Source organism: Salvelinus sp. IW2-2015, linkage group LG4q.1:29 (genome assembly GCF_002910315.2).
Source record: "Salvelinus sp. IW2-2015 linkage group LG4q.1:29, ASM291031v2, whole genome shotgun sequence".
NCBI lineage: Eukaryota > Metazoa > Chordata > Actinopteri > Salmoniformes > Salmonidae > Salvelinus > Salvelinus sp. IW2-2015.
In genome coordinates, this window is record NC_036842.1 from 28,753,817 (window position 1) to 28,770,865 (window position 17,049).

A 17,049-nucleotide genomic window follows, 5' to 3' on the forward strand; every position below is an offset into this window, starting at 1 on the left:
CGCTGATATTGAGAGAGGTGAACCGAAGCTACCAAAAGCCACAGCCTGATTGAGAGGTTAACCTGACCTGCTACTAACCAACCACAGCTGATTGAGAGGTAACTGAAGCCTAACCAAACGCACAGTTGATTGAGAGGTACCCGAGCCTAACCAACCAGCTGATTGAGAGGTAACGAGCCTAACCAAACCACAGCTGATTGAGAGGTAACGAGCCTAACCAAACCACAGCTGATTGAGAGGTAACGAGCCTAACCAAACCAAGCTGATTAGAGGTAACTGAGCCTACCAAAACCACAGCTGATTGAGAGGTAACCGACCTAACCAAACCCACAGCTGATGTGAGAGGTACCGGAATAAGAACAAACGATAGCCTGATTTGAGCGGTAAGCCGAGCTCAAGCCTGAACCCACAGTGATTTTGAGAGGTATACTGAGTTCTGGAACCAAACCACTAGCTGGATTTGAAGAGGTAACGAGGGTTCGAAAAAACACGATAGCTGATTGAGAGGTTGAGCATTCAACCAAACATCACAGTGATTGCGATGCACTGACTTTCAGTCGAAGGCTATGTGTTGTTCCGTTCGGTATCATTGGCTGACATATCTGTGCTCCAGCGCGGTGTATGCGTGAAGAGATTGAAAATTAGCATAGTGAAGATACCTCACAAGCACGTCACAAAAGTTGTCTAATACTATAGTCCCCTTTCCTGTGGATAGCCATCTCCACCTCCTAATCTTTAGATATCCTCTTGGCCAAAGTTTAGAACCAATTAGCAATGTTATCAACCGGTAGTAGTGTAAAATATAATTGTAATTCAACATTCCTGGCTTGGTAACGACATCGCGTCATTTTTGTGGGCGACTTCAATCATCTGATGATCCTGAGGTAACGCATCGTAACAGGTCTGATGTTTAAAAAACCATCAGACTGTCACCTAGAGCAGTGTTAGAAGGTGTTTGCTGGAGCTTGCGTGCTACCTATATCTCCCAATTGGCCTAGACGTGTATCATCTGCGTTAGGGCAGGATATGAGGCTGTTTTTTCATTTAAATTACTTAGGGTTACGGGTAGGGCTTTCTAGGGTATTACTAAATTGGATCACGTTAACATGTTTGGAAGATAAGTCATTGTTGCTAATGTGCTCTGGTGCTGGCAGTGCATGTCATATCTGACTAAGATCATAACATGTTGTCAGAGGTGCGTAATACTCCGTCAAATTATAAAACGAGAAGAGATTATTTTCCACAAAGTATTAATGTTTCCTTGAGTTTGTGGTTGGCGTTTAGAGTGACCATTTACAGTAGTCTTAACGAACTACTGCTCTCTGCATGTCTCTTCATGTCGTCTGACGCAGAGCTCAGATATCTGTTGAGGAGATGGGAAACTTCATTTGAATTCGTTGCGCCATGCTACCGTTCAGTGTCCGTATGCGGTGCCTTCGGTGGGCAATTCGAGGACAAAGGAGAGCTCTCTGTCAGGGTGATATGAGTCAATTGGGCGCTAGCATGAGGAGCAGTCTCATGGATCTTCTATGACCCAGTGAAGATTATTTCTGATTTGGGTCTTTCGGCAGGGCCGGTTGGGCCTTATTGGCAGAAAGCATACTCGGTGCCTGGGTAGGGTAAGGGTCTGGGAACGTCACGGCTATTGGTAAGTGCCCATGGGATTAAATATTCATAGCGTGGGAGGGCTCTACGTTGTGCCGCTTTGACTTTACCACTTTTAAATATAAATTTGCAGATGTCGGCCACACTTTGATAACTTAAAACTTTAGCAATTACTAATTATAGGCAACAAGTAACTGATGGAAAACGGTGAGGTGCACAGTAATATCATCCCTATCTACTTAGCATTTGGGGGGGAGGGTTTTGAAATGTAACATTTCCAATCAAATAGCGTAACTTCAAACCGGTGGTTTTGCATACAAATTGTCCAGAGCTTCTCAAGAGAGGCAGTGAGCAATTATGTGATTTTTGGAGGTGATGGCAACCATTATATAAAAACCAGGAGACGTATTCGCTTATGGAAATGTCCTGAGCGGCATTGATAGGTGAGAAGTATTTGTATTTGAAGCATTGCACATAGCTGAATGGGGGCTGAAGTGGCACCAGAGTTTGGCTAAGAATCTTATGGTGAATAGGTGGACATTAACTAGCAAGGTATCTTACAGGTCGATGTAATCCATTTTATCCTGCTGAGAGAGTCAAACCTTATGTCTATGGCCAGAAGGCGGTAATCCTCCTCATAGGCCCTGCAGGCCGTGATTGATATGTAGCACCGTGGTCCTGTGTGACAACAAATGTAGTAAGTCCCGAATGGTATTTCAATCTATTTAACTAAATATTCATGATTTGTAAGCAACTTTTAAAATAGATTCATTAGTGGACATGGACTTCATGCATAATAATCTAATTTTTAAATAGGCCAAACTGCTGCGCCCTCTTCATAATCTGGCAGTTTTGGTTTCGATTGTTAATTAGATCAGCTTTCTAGGCAGACCGGGTTTTATGGCTACCCTAATTGCTATGCAGTAGCGCGAACCAGTCGAGCTTGTGACTTTCTGGTTCAGATAGGAAAGGGGTTCGGCGCTATGGGCACACGAGATAGCTAGAGTATAGGCTGTTGATGTTTAGTTGATGATATGTTGAGTCTTTTATAAGCGGGGTGAAAAGTGGGGATGCTGGTGCCTGTTTGGTGTAGATGTAATGATTGAATCCATGCTTGTTATGAATAATTCTTTGTTTCTATCTCATGCTTATGACATAGAAATAAGACTGTTCCAATCACGCAGTTCACCTTCTTCACTTTGGCATATACTTGTATGTTTTGATTCAAAAACTGTTTTCCCTGGTTTGAATTCTCCTACATCTACACTGCTGCTTGAAAATGTACGCAAACACTGTAAGAATATTACTTGAGGTGCCTGAGTGGGGCCTGGGTATAAAAAAAAAAAAGCTTAGTTATTTGTAGTGTTTCGCATACAGAACGGATTATTTGTCTTTTTACTCTAAACATGCAACAAACCATCTAGATAAGTCAAGCAGGAGAAGTGCCATTGGGGTTAGTCATTTTTGTGTTAATTATGAACAGAACAGATTTAACTGGTATTGACAATTCACCTCTCGAAAGGCCGGTTGAAGACTGAATAAGCTACTGGGATATAGATCCCTAATTCTCTAATATGATGGTTGTCGCACTGTGTGCTTCTAGTGGCTTTATGCCCACATTTTTGCATTGCTCACTCCATCCAACCGAATGTTCCTGTGCTACGTCACTGTTTTCTGAATAGAATTCATAACTATCTAAAAAAATCGTAATTTTACTAGCTGGCAAGGTTAATTAATCATGGGGCATTCTGTGGACTGGTTCGAATTTGACTGTTCTCAGCTGCGTTGCTAGAGAATCTGATCGACTCACTTCTTCTTTGCTACATTTTCTACTCCGCCAATGTTCGACTTATTTTAGTTTGACCATTCTTTTACCATATTTCTTAAGATTAAATCATCTCAATAATAGAAGACTTTTCAATGTCATTATCATCAGCCGTGGAGTTAGTACCAATTTTATCACAAATGCTCATATGGTTAAAGATATTTTTTTGAAAATCCGTCTAATCTGCAGATTTATAGATATCATATGGTGTAAGGGGTGGAGGGATAACGTTAAAAGCCGGCCAATGTATGACTAACAGACCCGTTTGTTTTTTCGTGATAACAACCGTTTCTGAAGGTTCAAGGGAACAGCGGCGTTGATAATTTGTTTGTAAGTAGGTTTTATTATCCAAATTGACATTATGAAAATATTTTTTTCTACAAAGACCGTTAGTTCAGCGAAATGTTATATTTGGTAGTTATTTGTTTTCGTATTCTTATTTGGGAATAGTAGAATATACTGTTTTTGTTTGTTGATAGTACGAATGACGTACCGATAGACGAGCTATCTTCTCTGGTATTGCTTTAGTTAACTACATTATTATCTTACTGAAATCTAAGTTAGCTGGCTGGATATGTGTTTGGTAGTTATCCTCTAGACTAGTAAAACAGTGCGCATCTAACAGTTAGTTAGTCATCGTGGATAACTTTCTCCAATCTCAAGCGTATAATTTTTACTAGATGGAGGGAGGTTTAACAGTGGGTGGTGTTCCGTTGTTACATTCTAAAACTCTGCGGAGTGGCAGAGTGCTTCTTCTGGTGTTCTCACAATTCCAGGAGTTCTCACTTGTTTCAGAGATTTGTGCTGTGTCTTCTTTTGTGTCAGACTTTAGCAGCGCTTTCCAGTTCATGCTGACTGGAGCGAGTTATTCAGGGTTCGCAACTTCGGATGCGTTCTGGCAAGGTCTCGGACCCTATGGCGTTTTTTATGTACGGACACGTTGGGGGCCTATTGACGTGTGCCCACTGTGCTGGACGTTGTTTGTAAGCGGGTTCGTCTAGAGTTTACTTCAGTACACAGATTGAGAACCCTCACTCTGCCATTTTACTTCGCCATAGCAAAGTGCTTAGGCTGTTCATGTTATCTAGAGCATTGGTTGACAACGTTAAAACTGTGCTGCTAGTAAACTTAATTAGTGTTTTCGGCCAAGATTTTTTAAACACCGGCAATATTCAATGCAGGTTTGCGCGTTTGTAAATTAGAGTTATTAATGCAGACTTAGGCATACTCAAGACGAGTAGAATCCTAAAATCGAGAGTAGATAGCCAGAATGAATTTAACATAACCCGTCATGTCCCGTTAAAACACCGCGCTCGAAGACCTAAACCGCGATACTCCCGGACAGTAATCAGTAATATAATTTTGCTGTAAATATGGGCGTAGGGGAGGTTATTTAATTACGTTATTGACTGAAATAAATAATAAACCCATATAGATGATTTTAAATGGTCTGCTAGCTAGTGCATTAACTTCAGGACTCGACGGAGGTTTAATGACAATGCAGCACTTCGATGGAAGCTTGTTTTAACTGGTGGAACCTGAAGCTTACTGGCTGGAAATCGTCAGCTGAGTACTACCTCCAATGCGGAGATGCTTTGCTCTACCCTATTTAGAAGTTTGACTCGGAACTTGTTATGAATACTAGATTGATACCTATAGTGGGTGAATTTATGTATAGCCTGGTTGTTTATTTAAACACTTTAGGTTTGATTAGTTTAGTGTAACATTATGGTTCTCTCTTTCTCCCAGTGTCAAGATGGCAGATCTTTGTGAAAGACTAACTGGTTAAGACCGATCACACTGGAGGTGGAGCTCACGTGACTACCATCGAGAAGTCAGGCCAGAATCCAGGACAAGGAGGGCTCCCCCAGACCAGTCACGCGTCTGATCTTTGCCGGCAAGCAGTTGGAAATTTGGCCGCACCCGTCCGACTAAACATCGCAGAAGGAGTCCACCCTCTCTTGTTGCTCCGTCTAAAGCTGATTGAGAGGTAACCGAGCCTAACCAAACCACAGCTGATTGAGAGGTAACTGAGCCTAACCAAACCACAGCTGATTGAGAGGTAACCGGGAAAAAAACAAACGATAGCTGATTGAGAGGTAACCGAGCATAACCAAACCACAGCTGATTGCGATGCATGCTTCAGTCGACTATGTTCGGTTACGTTCGGCTATTGCTGACATATTGTGCATCACGTGCTATGCGTGAAGAGATTGAAAATACAAGTGACAGAACCCACAAGCACCACAAAAAGTTGTCTAAACAACCCTTTCCTGTGGATAGCCCATCTCCACCTCCTACCGCCAAAAGGACCAACAGCATGTACAACCGGTAAAGTAAGTGTAAATATAATTGTATTCAACATTCTGGCTTGTAAAGACTATTGCGTCATTTTGTGGGCGACTTCAATCATACTGATGATCCATGAGGTAACCATAGTAACAGTCTGATGTTTAAAAAAACCATCAGACTGTCACCAGAGCAGTTTAGAAGGTGTTGTGGAGCTCTGCTACCCTATCCCAATGGGCCCGACGTTATACATCGCGTTAGGGCAGGATAAGGCCTGTTTTTTCATAAATAACTAGGGTACGGGTAGGGCTCAGGTATTACTAAATTGATCACTAACATTTTGAAGATAAGTCATTTGCTCAATGCTCTGCTGTGCAGTGCAGTCATATCTGACTAAGATCATAACATGTTGTCAGAGGTGCGTAAACCTCGTCAAATATAAAACAGGAGAGATTATTTCCCACAAAGTATAATGTTCCTTGAGTTTTGTTGGCGTTTAGAGTGACCAAAAGTAGCTAACAACTAACTGCTCTCTCATGTCTCTTCATTCGTTGACCAGAGCCAGATATACTTTGAGGAGATGGGAAACTCCATTTGAATCGTTGCCCATGCTACGTCAGTGGGCCGTGCGGTGCATTCTGGGCAATTCGAGGACAAGGAGAGCTCTCCTTCAAGGAGTGAATGTAGTCAATTGGGCGCTAGCTGAGGAGCAGCTAATGGATTTTCTAACCCAGGAAGATATTTCTGATTTCGGGTTTCGGCAGGGCCGGGTTGGGCCTTAAATTTGGCAGAAGCAATCGGGCCTGGGTAGGGTAGGGTCTGAACGTCACAGGCATGGGTAAGGCTCTGGCTTAAAATTCATGCCGTGGAGGGCTCTAGTTGTGACGTTTGACTTTACCATTTAAATATAAATTGCAGACTGTCGGCCACACTTGATAACTTCAAAACTAGCACTTACTAACATAGGCAACAAGTAACTGGATGGAAAACGGTGAGGCACATAACACACCCCTTCTACCAGCATTTGGGGGGAGGGTTCTTGAAATGTAACATCCAATCAAAATCAGCGGACAATTCAAACCGTTTTTGCAATACAAAATTGTCCAGACCTCCAAGAGAGGCGTGACAATTATGTGATTTTGGAGGTATGGCAACCATAAACCAGGAGACGTATTCCTATGGAAATGTCCTGATGGCGCATGAAGGTGGAAGTATTTGTATTTGAAGCATGCCACATAGCTGAATGGGGCTGAATGGCACCAAAAGATTGCTAAGAATCATGGTGAAAGTGGACATAACTAGCAAAGGATCACGGTCGATGTAATCATTTTCATCCTGCCTGAGAGAGTCAACCTTAATGTCTATGGCAAGAAGGCGTAATCCTCCTCATAGCCTGCAGGCCCGTGATTGATATGTCAGCACGTGGTCCTGTGTGACAACAAATGTAGTAGTCAGAATGGATCACTATTTAACTAAATATCATGATTTGTAGCAAACTTTAAAATAATTCATAGTGGACATCGAACTTCATCATAATAATCTAATTTTATAGCCCAAAACGAGCGTCCCTCTCAAAAATCTGGCAGTTTTGGCGATTGTAATTTAGATAAGCTTTCTAGGGCAGACCAGGGCTTTTGGCACCACTAGATTGCTATGCAGTAGCCGACCAGTCGAGCTTGTGACTTCACGTTCCAGATAGGACACTGGGGTCCTCATGGCAACACGAGACTAGCTAGATATAGGCTGGTTGATGTTAGGATAAGGAGTCTTTTATAAGGGGGTGGGAGTGGGGAATGACTGTGCCTGTTTGTGTAGAATGAAATGATTGATCCATGCTGTAAATAATTTGTTTCTATTAAATCAATGTTATGACCTAAAATAAACTGTCCAATCCACGTTACATTCTTCTTTGCATATACTGTATGTTTTGATTCAAAAACTGTTCCCTGGTTGATCTCCTACACTAACTACACTGCTGCTTGAAAATGTAGCAAAACTGTAGAATTTACTGAGGCATGAGTGGGCCTGGGTAAAAAAAAAAAAAAAAAGCTTAGTTACTTGTAAGTGTTCCAAACAGAACATTATTTGTCTTTTTACCTAAACATGCAAACACCATCAGATAGAAGTCAAAGCAAGAAGTGCATTGGGTTAGTCATTTTTGGTTAAATATAACAGAACAGATTAACTGGATTGACAATCACTCTCAAGGGACAGGTTGACAACAATAACTAACTGAAAGACCCCTAATAATCTACTAATATGACTGCATTGTCACTGTGCTTCTATGGCTATATGCACCCACATTTTTGCATGCCCACCCACCAACGAATTTCTGGCTACGTCACTGTTTCTGACATAAATTCATAACTATCTAAAACAAAATCCGATTTTACTAGCTGGCAAGGTTAATTAATACTGCGACATCTGTGACTGGATTCGCTTTGACTGCTCAGCGCGTTGCTAGAGAACGACGACTCACTCTTTTTGCACATTTCTACCTCCGCCAATGTACGACTTATTTTATTTGACCATTCTTACACAATTTCTTAAAGATTAAACATTCATATAGAACATTTTCAATGTCATACATGCCGTGGAGTTAGTCCATTTTATCCACAATCCATATGGTTAAAGATATTTTTTGAAAATCCGCAGTTTATAGTTCCATATGGTGTAAGGGTGGAGGGATACGTAACCGGCAATGTATAAATAACACAGCCCTTTGTTTCCGATAACAGACTCGTTTCCTGAAGGTTCAAGAACAGCGGCGTTGATAATTTGTTTGTAAGTAGGTTATTATCCAAATTGAGCATTAATGACAAAATTTTTCACAAAGACCCTTAGTTCAGCGAAATGTTAATTGGTAGTTCATTTGTTTTTCGTATTCTTATTGGGAAAGTACGAATATACTTTTTTTTGTTGATGTACGAATAGACGTCGACGATAGACGAGCTAACTTTCTGGTAGCTTTAGTTAACTACATTAGTTATTTACTAAAATAAAGTTAGCTGGCTGGATATGGTCTTGGCTAGTTTCCTAACTAGCTAAAACAAGGCGCTCAACAGTAGTTAGTCATTGGATAACCCTTCAATCAAGCTATATATTTATATAGATGGAGGGAAAGGTTAACAGTGGGTGTGTTTTTGTACATTCAATCTGGAGTGCCAGTGCTCTCTGGGTGTTCGTAAATTCAGAGCTTTGTCAGATTGTCCGTTCGTAAATTCAGAGCGTTTCACTCACGGAGCGAGGATTAGGGTTGATCGGAGCGTTCTGGCATCACAACAGCTTGGGGGCTTGACTGCCAACTGGCTAACGTTGGCTAGCTTGCTAGTTACTTCCAGACACGAATGAGAACCCCTCACTCTGACCATTTTACTCGCCATAGCAAAGCTGCTTAGGCTGTTCATGTTATCTAGAGCATTGGTGACAAACGTTAACTGTGCTGCTAGTAACTTAATTACGTGTTTTCGGCCAAGTTTTTTAACACCGGCAATATTCAAGAGTTGCGCGTTTGTAAATTAGTTATTATGCGCTCTGGCATACTCAGACGAGTGCTCCTAAATCGGAGTAGATAGCCAGAATGAATTTACAAACGCATCCCGTAAAACACCGCGCTCGAGACCTAAACCCAGCGATCATCCCGGACAGTAATAGTAATATATTTTGCTGTAAAATGGGCGTAGGGGAGGTTAATTTATTACGTTATGACTGCAAATAAAAATACAACCCCATAGATTTAAATGGTCAGCTAGCTAGTCATTACTTCAGGACTCGACGGAGGTTTAATGACAATGACAGCCACTAGATGGAGCTTGTTCTAAAATGGTGGAACCTGAAGCTTACTGCTGGAAACGTCAGCTGAGTACTACCTCCAATGGGAGGAGCTTTGCTCTACCCTATTTAGAAGTTGACTCGGAATTGTTATGAATACTAGATTGATACCTATAGTGTGAATTATGTATAGCCTGGTTGTTTATTTAAACACTTTAGGTTTGATTAGTTTAGTGTAACATTATGGTTCTCTTCCCCAGTGTCAAGATGCAGATCTTTGTGAAGACCCTAACTGGTAAGACCATCACACTGGAGGTGGAGCCCAGTGACACCATCGAGAACGTCAAGGCCAAGATCCAGGACAAGGAGGGCATCCCCCCAGACCAGCAGCGTCTGATCTTTGCCGGCAAGCAGCTGGAAGATGGCCGCACCCTGTCCGACTACAACATCCAGAAGGAGTCCACCCTCCATCTTGTGCTCCGTCTGAGGGGAGTATGCAGATCTTCGTTAAAACCCTGACTGGTAAGACCATCACCCTCGAGGTTGAGCCCAGTGACACCATCGAGAACGTCAAGGCAAGATCCAGGACAAGGAGGGCATCCCCCCAGACCAGCAGCGTCTGATCTTTGCCGGCAAGCAGCTGGAAGATGGCCGCACCCTGTCCGACTACAACATCCAGAAGGAGTCCACCTCCATCTGGTGCTCCGTCTGAGGGGAGGTATGCAGATCTTCGTTAAAACCCTGACTGGTAAGACCATCACCCTCGAGGTTGAGCCCAGTGACACCATCGAGAACGTCAAGGCCAAGATCCAGGACAAGGAGGGCATCCCCCCAGACCAGCAGCGTCTGATCTTTGCCGGCAAGCAGCTGGAAGATTGGCCGCACCCTGTCCGACTACAACATCCAGAAGGAGTCCACCCTTCACCTGGTCCTGCGTCTTCGTGGAGGCAACTAGTTAACTTCTACTCTTAACAATGTCACATCTTAACCCCAATTTCCCTCATCCCAAATTCCTTCATAACTGCCAACCCCACCCTTTGACCTCACTCCAATCCCACCACTGACTTTCCCTCCCACCCTAACCTCTATCCCCAGCTCTTAAAAAAAAAAAAAAAAAAAAAAAAAATCATCAATAAAGTTCACGCATTCCTGATATTATCTGGTTGTCTTTTGTAGTAAAATATTTAGGTATTTCAATAGCACTTGGTTGTATTAAATTTTTTGCTAGTTTCTAATTTGAAGTACTACTGCCTCAGAGCATAACTAGAACTGCCTCTATGTTAAACCTAATTTAAATACCTTGTGCTTTTAGTCTTTGAAGTTATTAACTACTTTAAGGTCTTGACGTTAACTGTAGGTGGTGCATTTGGAGGTACGCTATACAGTTGGAGTCTGAAGTTTACATACGCTTAGGTTGGAGTTATTAGAACTGGTTTCTCAAACACTCCTTAAATTTCTTAACACTGGTTTTGGCAAGTCGGTTAGGACATCTACTTTGTAAGACACAATTTTTCCAACAATTGGTAACAGACAAATGATTTCACTTATAATTCACTATCACAATTCCAGTGGGTCAGAATTTTACATACACTAAGTTGACTGTGCCTTTAAACAACTTGGAAATTCCAGAAAATAATGTCATTGCTTTAGAAACTTCTGTTAGGCTAATTGACATTTGAGTCAATTGGAGGTGTGGCTGTATTTCAAGGCCTACCTTCAAACTCAGTGCGTCCTTGCTTGACATCATGGGCAAATCAAAAGAAATCAGCCAAGACCTCAGGGGGAGAAATTGTAGGCCACAAGTCTGTTTTATCCTTGGGAGCAATTTCCAAATGCCTGAAGGTACCACGTTCATCTGTACAAACCATTGTGCGCAAGTATGAACACCATGGGACCACGCAGCTGTCATACCGCTCAGGAAGGAGACGCGTTCTGTCTCCTAGAGATGAATGTACTTAGGTGCACAAAGTGCATATCGCTCCCAGAACAACAGCAAAGGACCTTGTGAAGATGCTGGAGGAAACCGGTACAAAAGTATCTATATCCACAGGAAACAGTCCTATATCGACAACCTGAAAGGCCGCTCAGCAAGGAAGAAGCCACTGCTCCAAAACCGCCATAAAAAAGCCAGACTACGGTTTGCAACTGCACATGGGGACAAAGATCATACTTTTTGGAGAAATTGTCCTCTGGTCTGATGAAACAAAAATAGAACTGTTTGGCCATAATGACTTATGTTTGCAAGCCGAAGAACACAATCCCAACTGTGAAGCAGGGGGTGGCAGCATGTTGTGGGGGTGCTTTGTTACAGGAGGAACTGGTGCACTTCACAAAATAGATGGCATGAGGGAGGAAAATTGTGGCTATATTGAAGCAACATCTCAAGACATCAGTCAGGAAGTTAAAGCTTGGTCGCAAATGGGTCTTCCAAATGGACAATGACCCCAAGCATACTTCCGAAGTTGTGGCAAAATGGCTCAAGGTCAACAAAGTCGGACTTTTGGAGTGGCCATCACAAAGCCCTGACCTCAATCCTATAGAAAATGTGTGGGCAGAACTGAAAAAGTGTGTGTGAGCAAGGAGGCCTACAAACCTGACTCGGTTACACCAGCTCTGTCAGCCAAAATTCCCCCAAATTATTGTGTGAAGCTTGTGGAAGGCTACCTGAAACGTTTGAACCAAGTTAAACAATTTAAAGGCAATGCTACCAAATACTAATTGAGTATGTAAACTTCTGACCCACTGGGAATGTGATGAACGAAATGAAAGCTGAAATAAATTCTCTATTATTTGGACATTTCACATTCTTAAAATAAAGTGGTGATCCTATCTGACCTAAGACATGGAATTTTTACTGGATTAAATGTCAGGAATTGTGAAAAGCTGAGTTTAAATGTATTTGGCTAAGGTGTATGTAAACTACCGACATCAACTGTATATCCAATCACTATTTATAAAGGCCTTTTTACATCGGCCGACGTCAGTGGTTTTACAGAAACCCAGCCCGAAAACCCATACGGCAAGCAATGCAGATAAATGTCAGTTGGCTTTTCATGGCTGAGCAATCAGAGGTTGAGAGCAGGTATATTGAACAAAATGCAACAATTTAGATTTTACTGAGTCAGGGTTTGGTGGAGTTCCAGGAGAATGCTACCTGCCCCAACACACAATGCCAACTAAAGTTTGGAGGAGGAATAATGGTCTGGGGCTGTTTTTCATGGTTTGGGCTAAGCCCCTTAGTTCTAGTGAAGGGCAGTCAACGCTACAGCATATACATTGACATTCTAGACGATTCTGTTCTTCCAACTTTGACAACAGTTCGGGGAAGACCCTTTCCTGTTTCAGCATGACAATGCCCCCGTGCACAAAGCGAGGTCCATACAGAAATGGTTTGTTGATTGGTGTGGAAGAACTTGACTGACCTCCACAAAGCACTGAACTTAACTCCATCGAACACCTTTGGGATGAATTGGAATGTCTGACCTCAATAAAGCTCCTGTTGCTGAATGCAACCAAGTCCCTGCAGCAATGTTCCAACTTCTAGTGAAAAGTCTTCCCAGAAGAGGGGATGCTGTTATAGTAAAGGGGGGACCAACTCCATATTAATGCCCATGATTTTGGAATGAGATGTTTGACAAGCAGGTGTCCACATACTTTTGGTCATTTAGTGTACTTAGTGATGTTTAGTATATAGATGTTGAAGTGGTTTATTTGCTATTTGCAGGTATTAAAAGTAATACATTGGAATCGATGGGATGGTCATATCACCAAGCAGCTGCCGTAAGTGGTGATGCAGCCAGTCAAGATGCTCTCAATGGATGATCATTGTAATATTTCTTTATCTGGTGAAACGATTAGGTAGTGAGGTAATTGGTATCGCCCTCTCTTTTGTATTATAGTAAAGCGACGTTAAAGAACTATAATTTGCACAATCTGTTGAATTATGGAGAGGCATGGTAAACGTACTGTATGATTCTTTCAAGGAGTGCTACAGTTCCCAGTAGGTATTTTGGTGGGTACCAGCACTGGAACTGTTGGAAGAGGGACTTGTTAGTATGCCTGAAATGCATCCTTCCTTTGAGTAATCACTATGACATTATTTGCTTTTATCCAACTGTTAGATTATGATTACCTTAAACCAGGAAAGAAGCATTTGAACTATTATAGCTAATATGTCTCTCTCAAATATCAATATGCCTTGCATACTGTTGTTCAGGCTAGTTATCATTATCATTGTTTTGGTTTGCAATGGACCCTGTAGTTCCACTCTCCGTACCTCTGACACCTCCTTTGTCCCACCCCCCACACATGCGGTGACCTCACCCATTGAGACCAGCATGTCCAGAGATACAACCTCTCTTATCATCACCCAGTGCCTGGGCTTGCCTCCGCTGTACCCGCGCCCCACCATACCCCTGTCTGCACATTATGCCCAGAATCTATTCTACCACGCCCATAAATCTGCTCCTTTTATTCTTTGTCCCCAAACGCTCTAGGCGACCATTTTGATAGCCTTTAGCCGACCCTCATCCTACTACTCCTCTTGTTCCTCGGGGTGTATGTGGAGGTAAACCTCAGGCCCTGCATGTCCCCAGACACCCTCATTTGTTGACTTCTGTGATCGAAAAAGCCTTGGCCTCATGCATGTCAACATCAGAAGCTCCTCCCTAAGTTTGCCTTACTCACCGCTTTAGCAGCACTCTGCCAACCTGATGTCCTTGCCGTGTCCGAATCCTGGCTAGGAAGCCACCAAAAATTCTGAGATTTCCCATACCCAACTATAACACTTTCCGTCAAGATAGAACTGCCAAAGGGGAGGAGTTGCAATCTACTGAGATGATAGCCTGCAAAGTTCTGTCATACTTCCAGGTCTATGCCCAAACAGTTCGAACTTCTGATTTTAAAATTAATCTCTCCAGAAATAAGTCTCTCATGTTGCCGCCTGCTACCGACCCCCCTCAGCTCCCAGCTGTGCCTGGACACCATCTGTGAATTGATCGCTCCCCATCAGCTTCAGAGTTTTGTGTCTGTTAGGTGACCTAAACTGGGATATGCTTAACACCCCGGCAGTCCTACAATCCAAGCTTGATGCCCTCAATCTCACACAAATCATCAAGGAACCCCACAGTACAACCCTAAATCCGTAAACATGGGCACCCAATAGACATTATCCTGACCAACCTGCCCTCCAAATACACCTCTGCTGTCTTCAATCAAGATCTCAGCGATCACTGCCTCATTGCCTGTATCCGCCACGGGTCCGCGGTCAAACGACCACCCCTCATCACTGTCAAACGCTCCCTAAAACACTTCTGCGAGCAGGCCTTTCTAATCGACCTGGCCCGGGTACCCTGGAAGGATATTGACCTCATCCGTCAGTTGAGGATGCCTGGTCATTCTTTAAATGTTACTTCCTCACCATATTAGACAAGCATGCTCCGTTCAAAAAATGCAGAACCAAGAACAGATATAGCCTTGGTTCACTCCAGACCTGACTTGCCCTCGACCACACAAAAACATCCTGTGGCGAACTGCAATAGCATCGAAGAGCCCCCGCGATATGCAACTGTTCAGGGAAGTCAGGAACCAATACACGCAGTCAGTCAGGAAAGCAAAGGCCAGCTTTTTTAAAGCAGAAATTTGCATCCTGTAGCTCTAACTCAAAAAGTTCTGGATACTGTAAAGTCCATGGAGAACAAGAGCACCTCCTCCCAGCTGCCCACTGCACTGAGGCTAGGTAACACGGTCACCACTGATAAATCCGTGATAATCGAAGACTTCAAACAGCATTTCTCAATGGCTGGCCATGCCTTCCTCCTGGCGACTCCAACCTTGGCAACAGCCCGCCCCCCCCGCTGCTACTCGCCCAAGCCTCCCCAGCTTCTCTTTACCCAAATCCAGATAGCAGATGTTCTGAAAGAGCTGGAAAACCTGGACCCATACAAATCAGCTGGGCTTGACAATCTGGACCCCTATTTCTGAAACTGTCCGCCGCCATTGTGCGCACCCCCTATTACCAGCCTGTTCAACCTCTCCTTCGTATCATCTGAGATCCCCAAGGATTGGAAAGCTGCCGCGGTCATCCCCCTCTTCAAAGGGGAGAACACCCTGGACCCAAACTGTTACAGACCTATATCCATCCTGCCCTGCCTATCTAAGGTCTTTGAAAGCCAAGTCAACAAACAGATCACTGACCATCTCGAATCCCACCGTACCTTCTCCGCTGTGCAATCCGGTTTCCGAGCCGGTCACGGGTGCACCTCAGCCACGCTCAAGGTACTAAACGATATCATAACCGCCACGATAAAAGACATTACTGTGCAGCCGTCTTCATCGACCTGGCCAAGGCTTTCGACTCTGTCAATCACCATATTCTTATCGGCAGACTCAGTAGCCTCGGTTTTTCTAATGACTGCCTTGCTTGGTTCACCAACTACTTTGCAGACAGAGTTCAGTGTGTCAAATCGGAGGCATGTTGTCCGGTCCTCTGGCAGTCTCTATGGGTACCACAGGGTTCAATTCTCGGGCCGACTCTTTTCTCTGTATACATCAATGATGTTGCTCTTGCTGCGGGCGATTCCCTGATCCACCTCTACGCAGACGACACCATTCTATATACTTCGGCCCTTCCTTGGACACTGCTATCAACCTCCAAACGAGCTTCAATGCCATACAACACTCCTTCCGTGGCCTCCAACTGCTCTTAAACGCTAGTAAAACCAAATGCATGCTTTTCAACCGTTCGCTGCCTGCACCCGCACGCCCGACTAGCACACCACCCTGGACGATTCCGACCTAGAATATGTGGACATCTATAAGTACCTAGGTGTCTGGCTAGACTGCAAACTCTCCTTCCAGACTCATATCAAACATCTCCAATCCAAAATCAAATCAAGAATCGGCTTTCTATTCCGCAACAAAGCCTCCTTCACTCACGCCGCCAAACTCCCTAGTAAAACTGACTATCCTACCGATCCCGACTTCGGCGATGTCATCTACAAAATAGCTTCCAATACTCTACTCAGCAAACTGGATGCAGTTTATCACAGTGCCATTCGTTTTTTACTAAAGCACCTTATACGACCCACCACTGCGACCTGTATGCCCTAGTCGGCTGGCCCCGCACATGTTCGTCGTCAGACCCACTGGCTCCAGGTCATCTACAAGGCTATGCTAGGTAAAGTGCCGCCTTATCTCAGTTCACTGGTCACGATGGCTACACCCACCCGCAGCACGCGCTCCAGCAGGTGTATCTCACTGATCATCCCTAAAGCCAAAACCTCATTTGGACGCCTTTCCTCCAGTTCTCTGCTGCCTGCGACTGGAACGAATTGCAAAAATCTCTGAAGTTGGAGACTTTTATCTCCCTCAACAACTTAAAAAATCTGCTATCCGAGCAGCTAACCGATCGCTGCAGCTCTACATAGTCCATCTGTAAACTACCCACCCAATTTACCTACCTCACCCCCATACTGCTTTTATTTATTTACTTTTCTGCTCTTTTGCACACCAGTATCTCTTCTTGCACATGATCATCTGATGATTATTCTCTCTCTTTT

General features: G+C 43.5%; 1 protein-coding gene and 1 long non-coding RNA gene across 2 annotated transcripts; both read left to right on the forward strand.

The window, feature by feature from the left end:
- Window positions 1-179: 179 nt before the first annotated feature.
- LOC111961787 (uncharacterized) lies at window positions 180-7,619 on the forward strand. Its single transcript, XR_011479580.1, has 2 exons — window positions 180-239; window positions 5,421-7,619. It is a non-coding gene; the product is annotated as an uncharacterized lncRNA (long non-coding RNA).
- Window positions 7,620-8,395: 776 nt separating this feature from the next.
- On the forward strand, window positions 8,396-10,643 carry LOC111961786 (polyubiquitin-B-like). Its single transcript, XM_070442765.1, is given in 6 exon segments — window positions 8,396-8,503; window positions 9,751-9,980; window positions 9,983-10,063; window positions 10,066-10,179; window positions 10,182-10,366; window positions 10,368-10,643. Coding segments are annotated over 5 exon segments (681 nt in total). The 5' UTR covers window positions 8,396-8,503; window positions 9,751-9,757; the 3' UTR covers window positions 10,446-10,643.
- The last annotated feature ends 6,406 nt before the right edge of the window (window positions 10,644-17,049 follow it).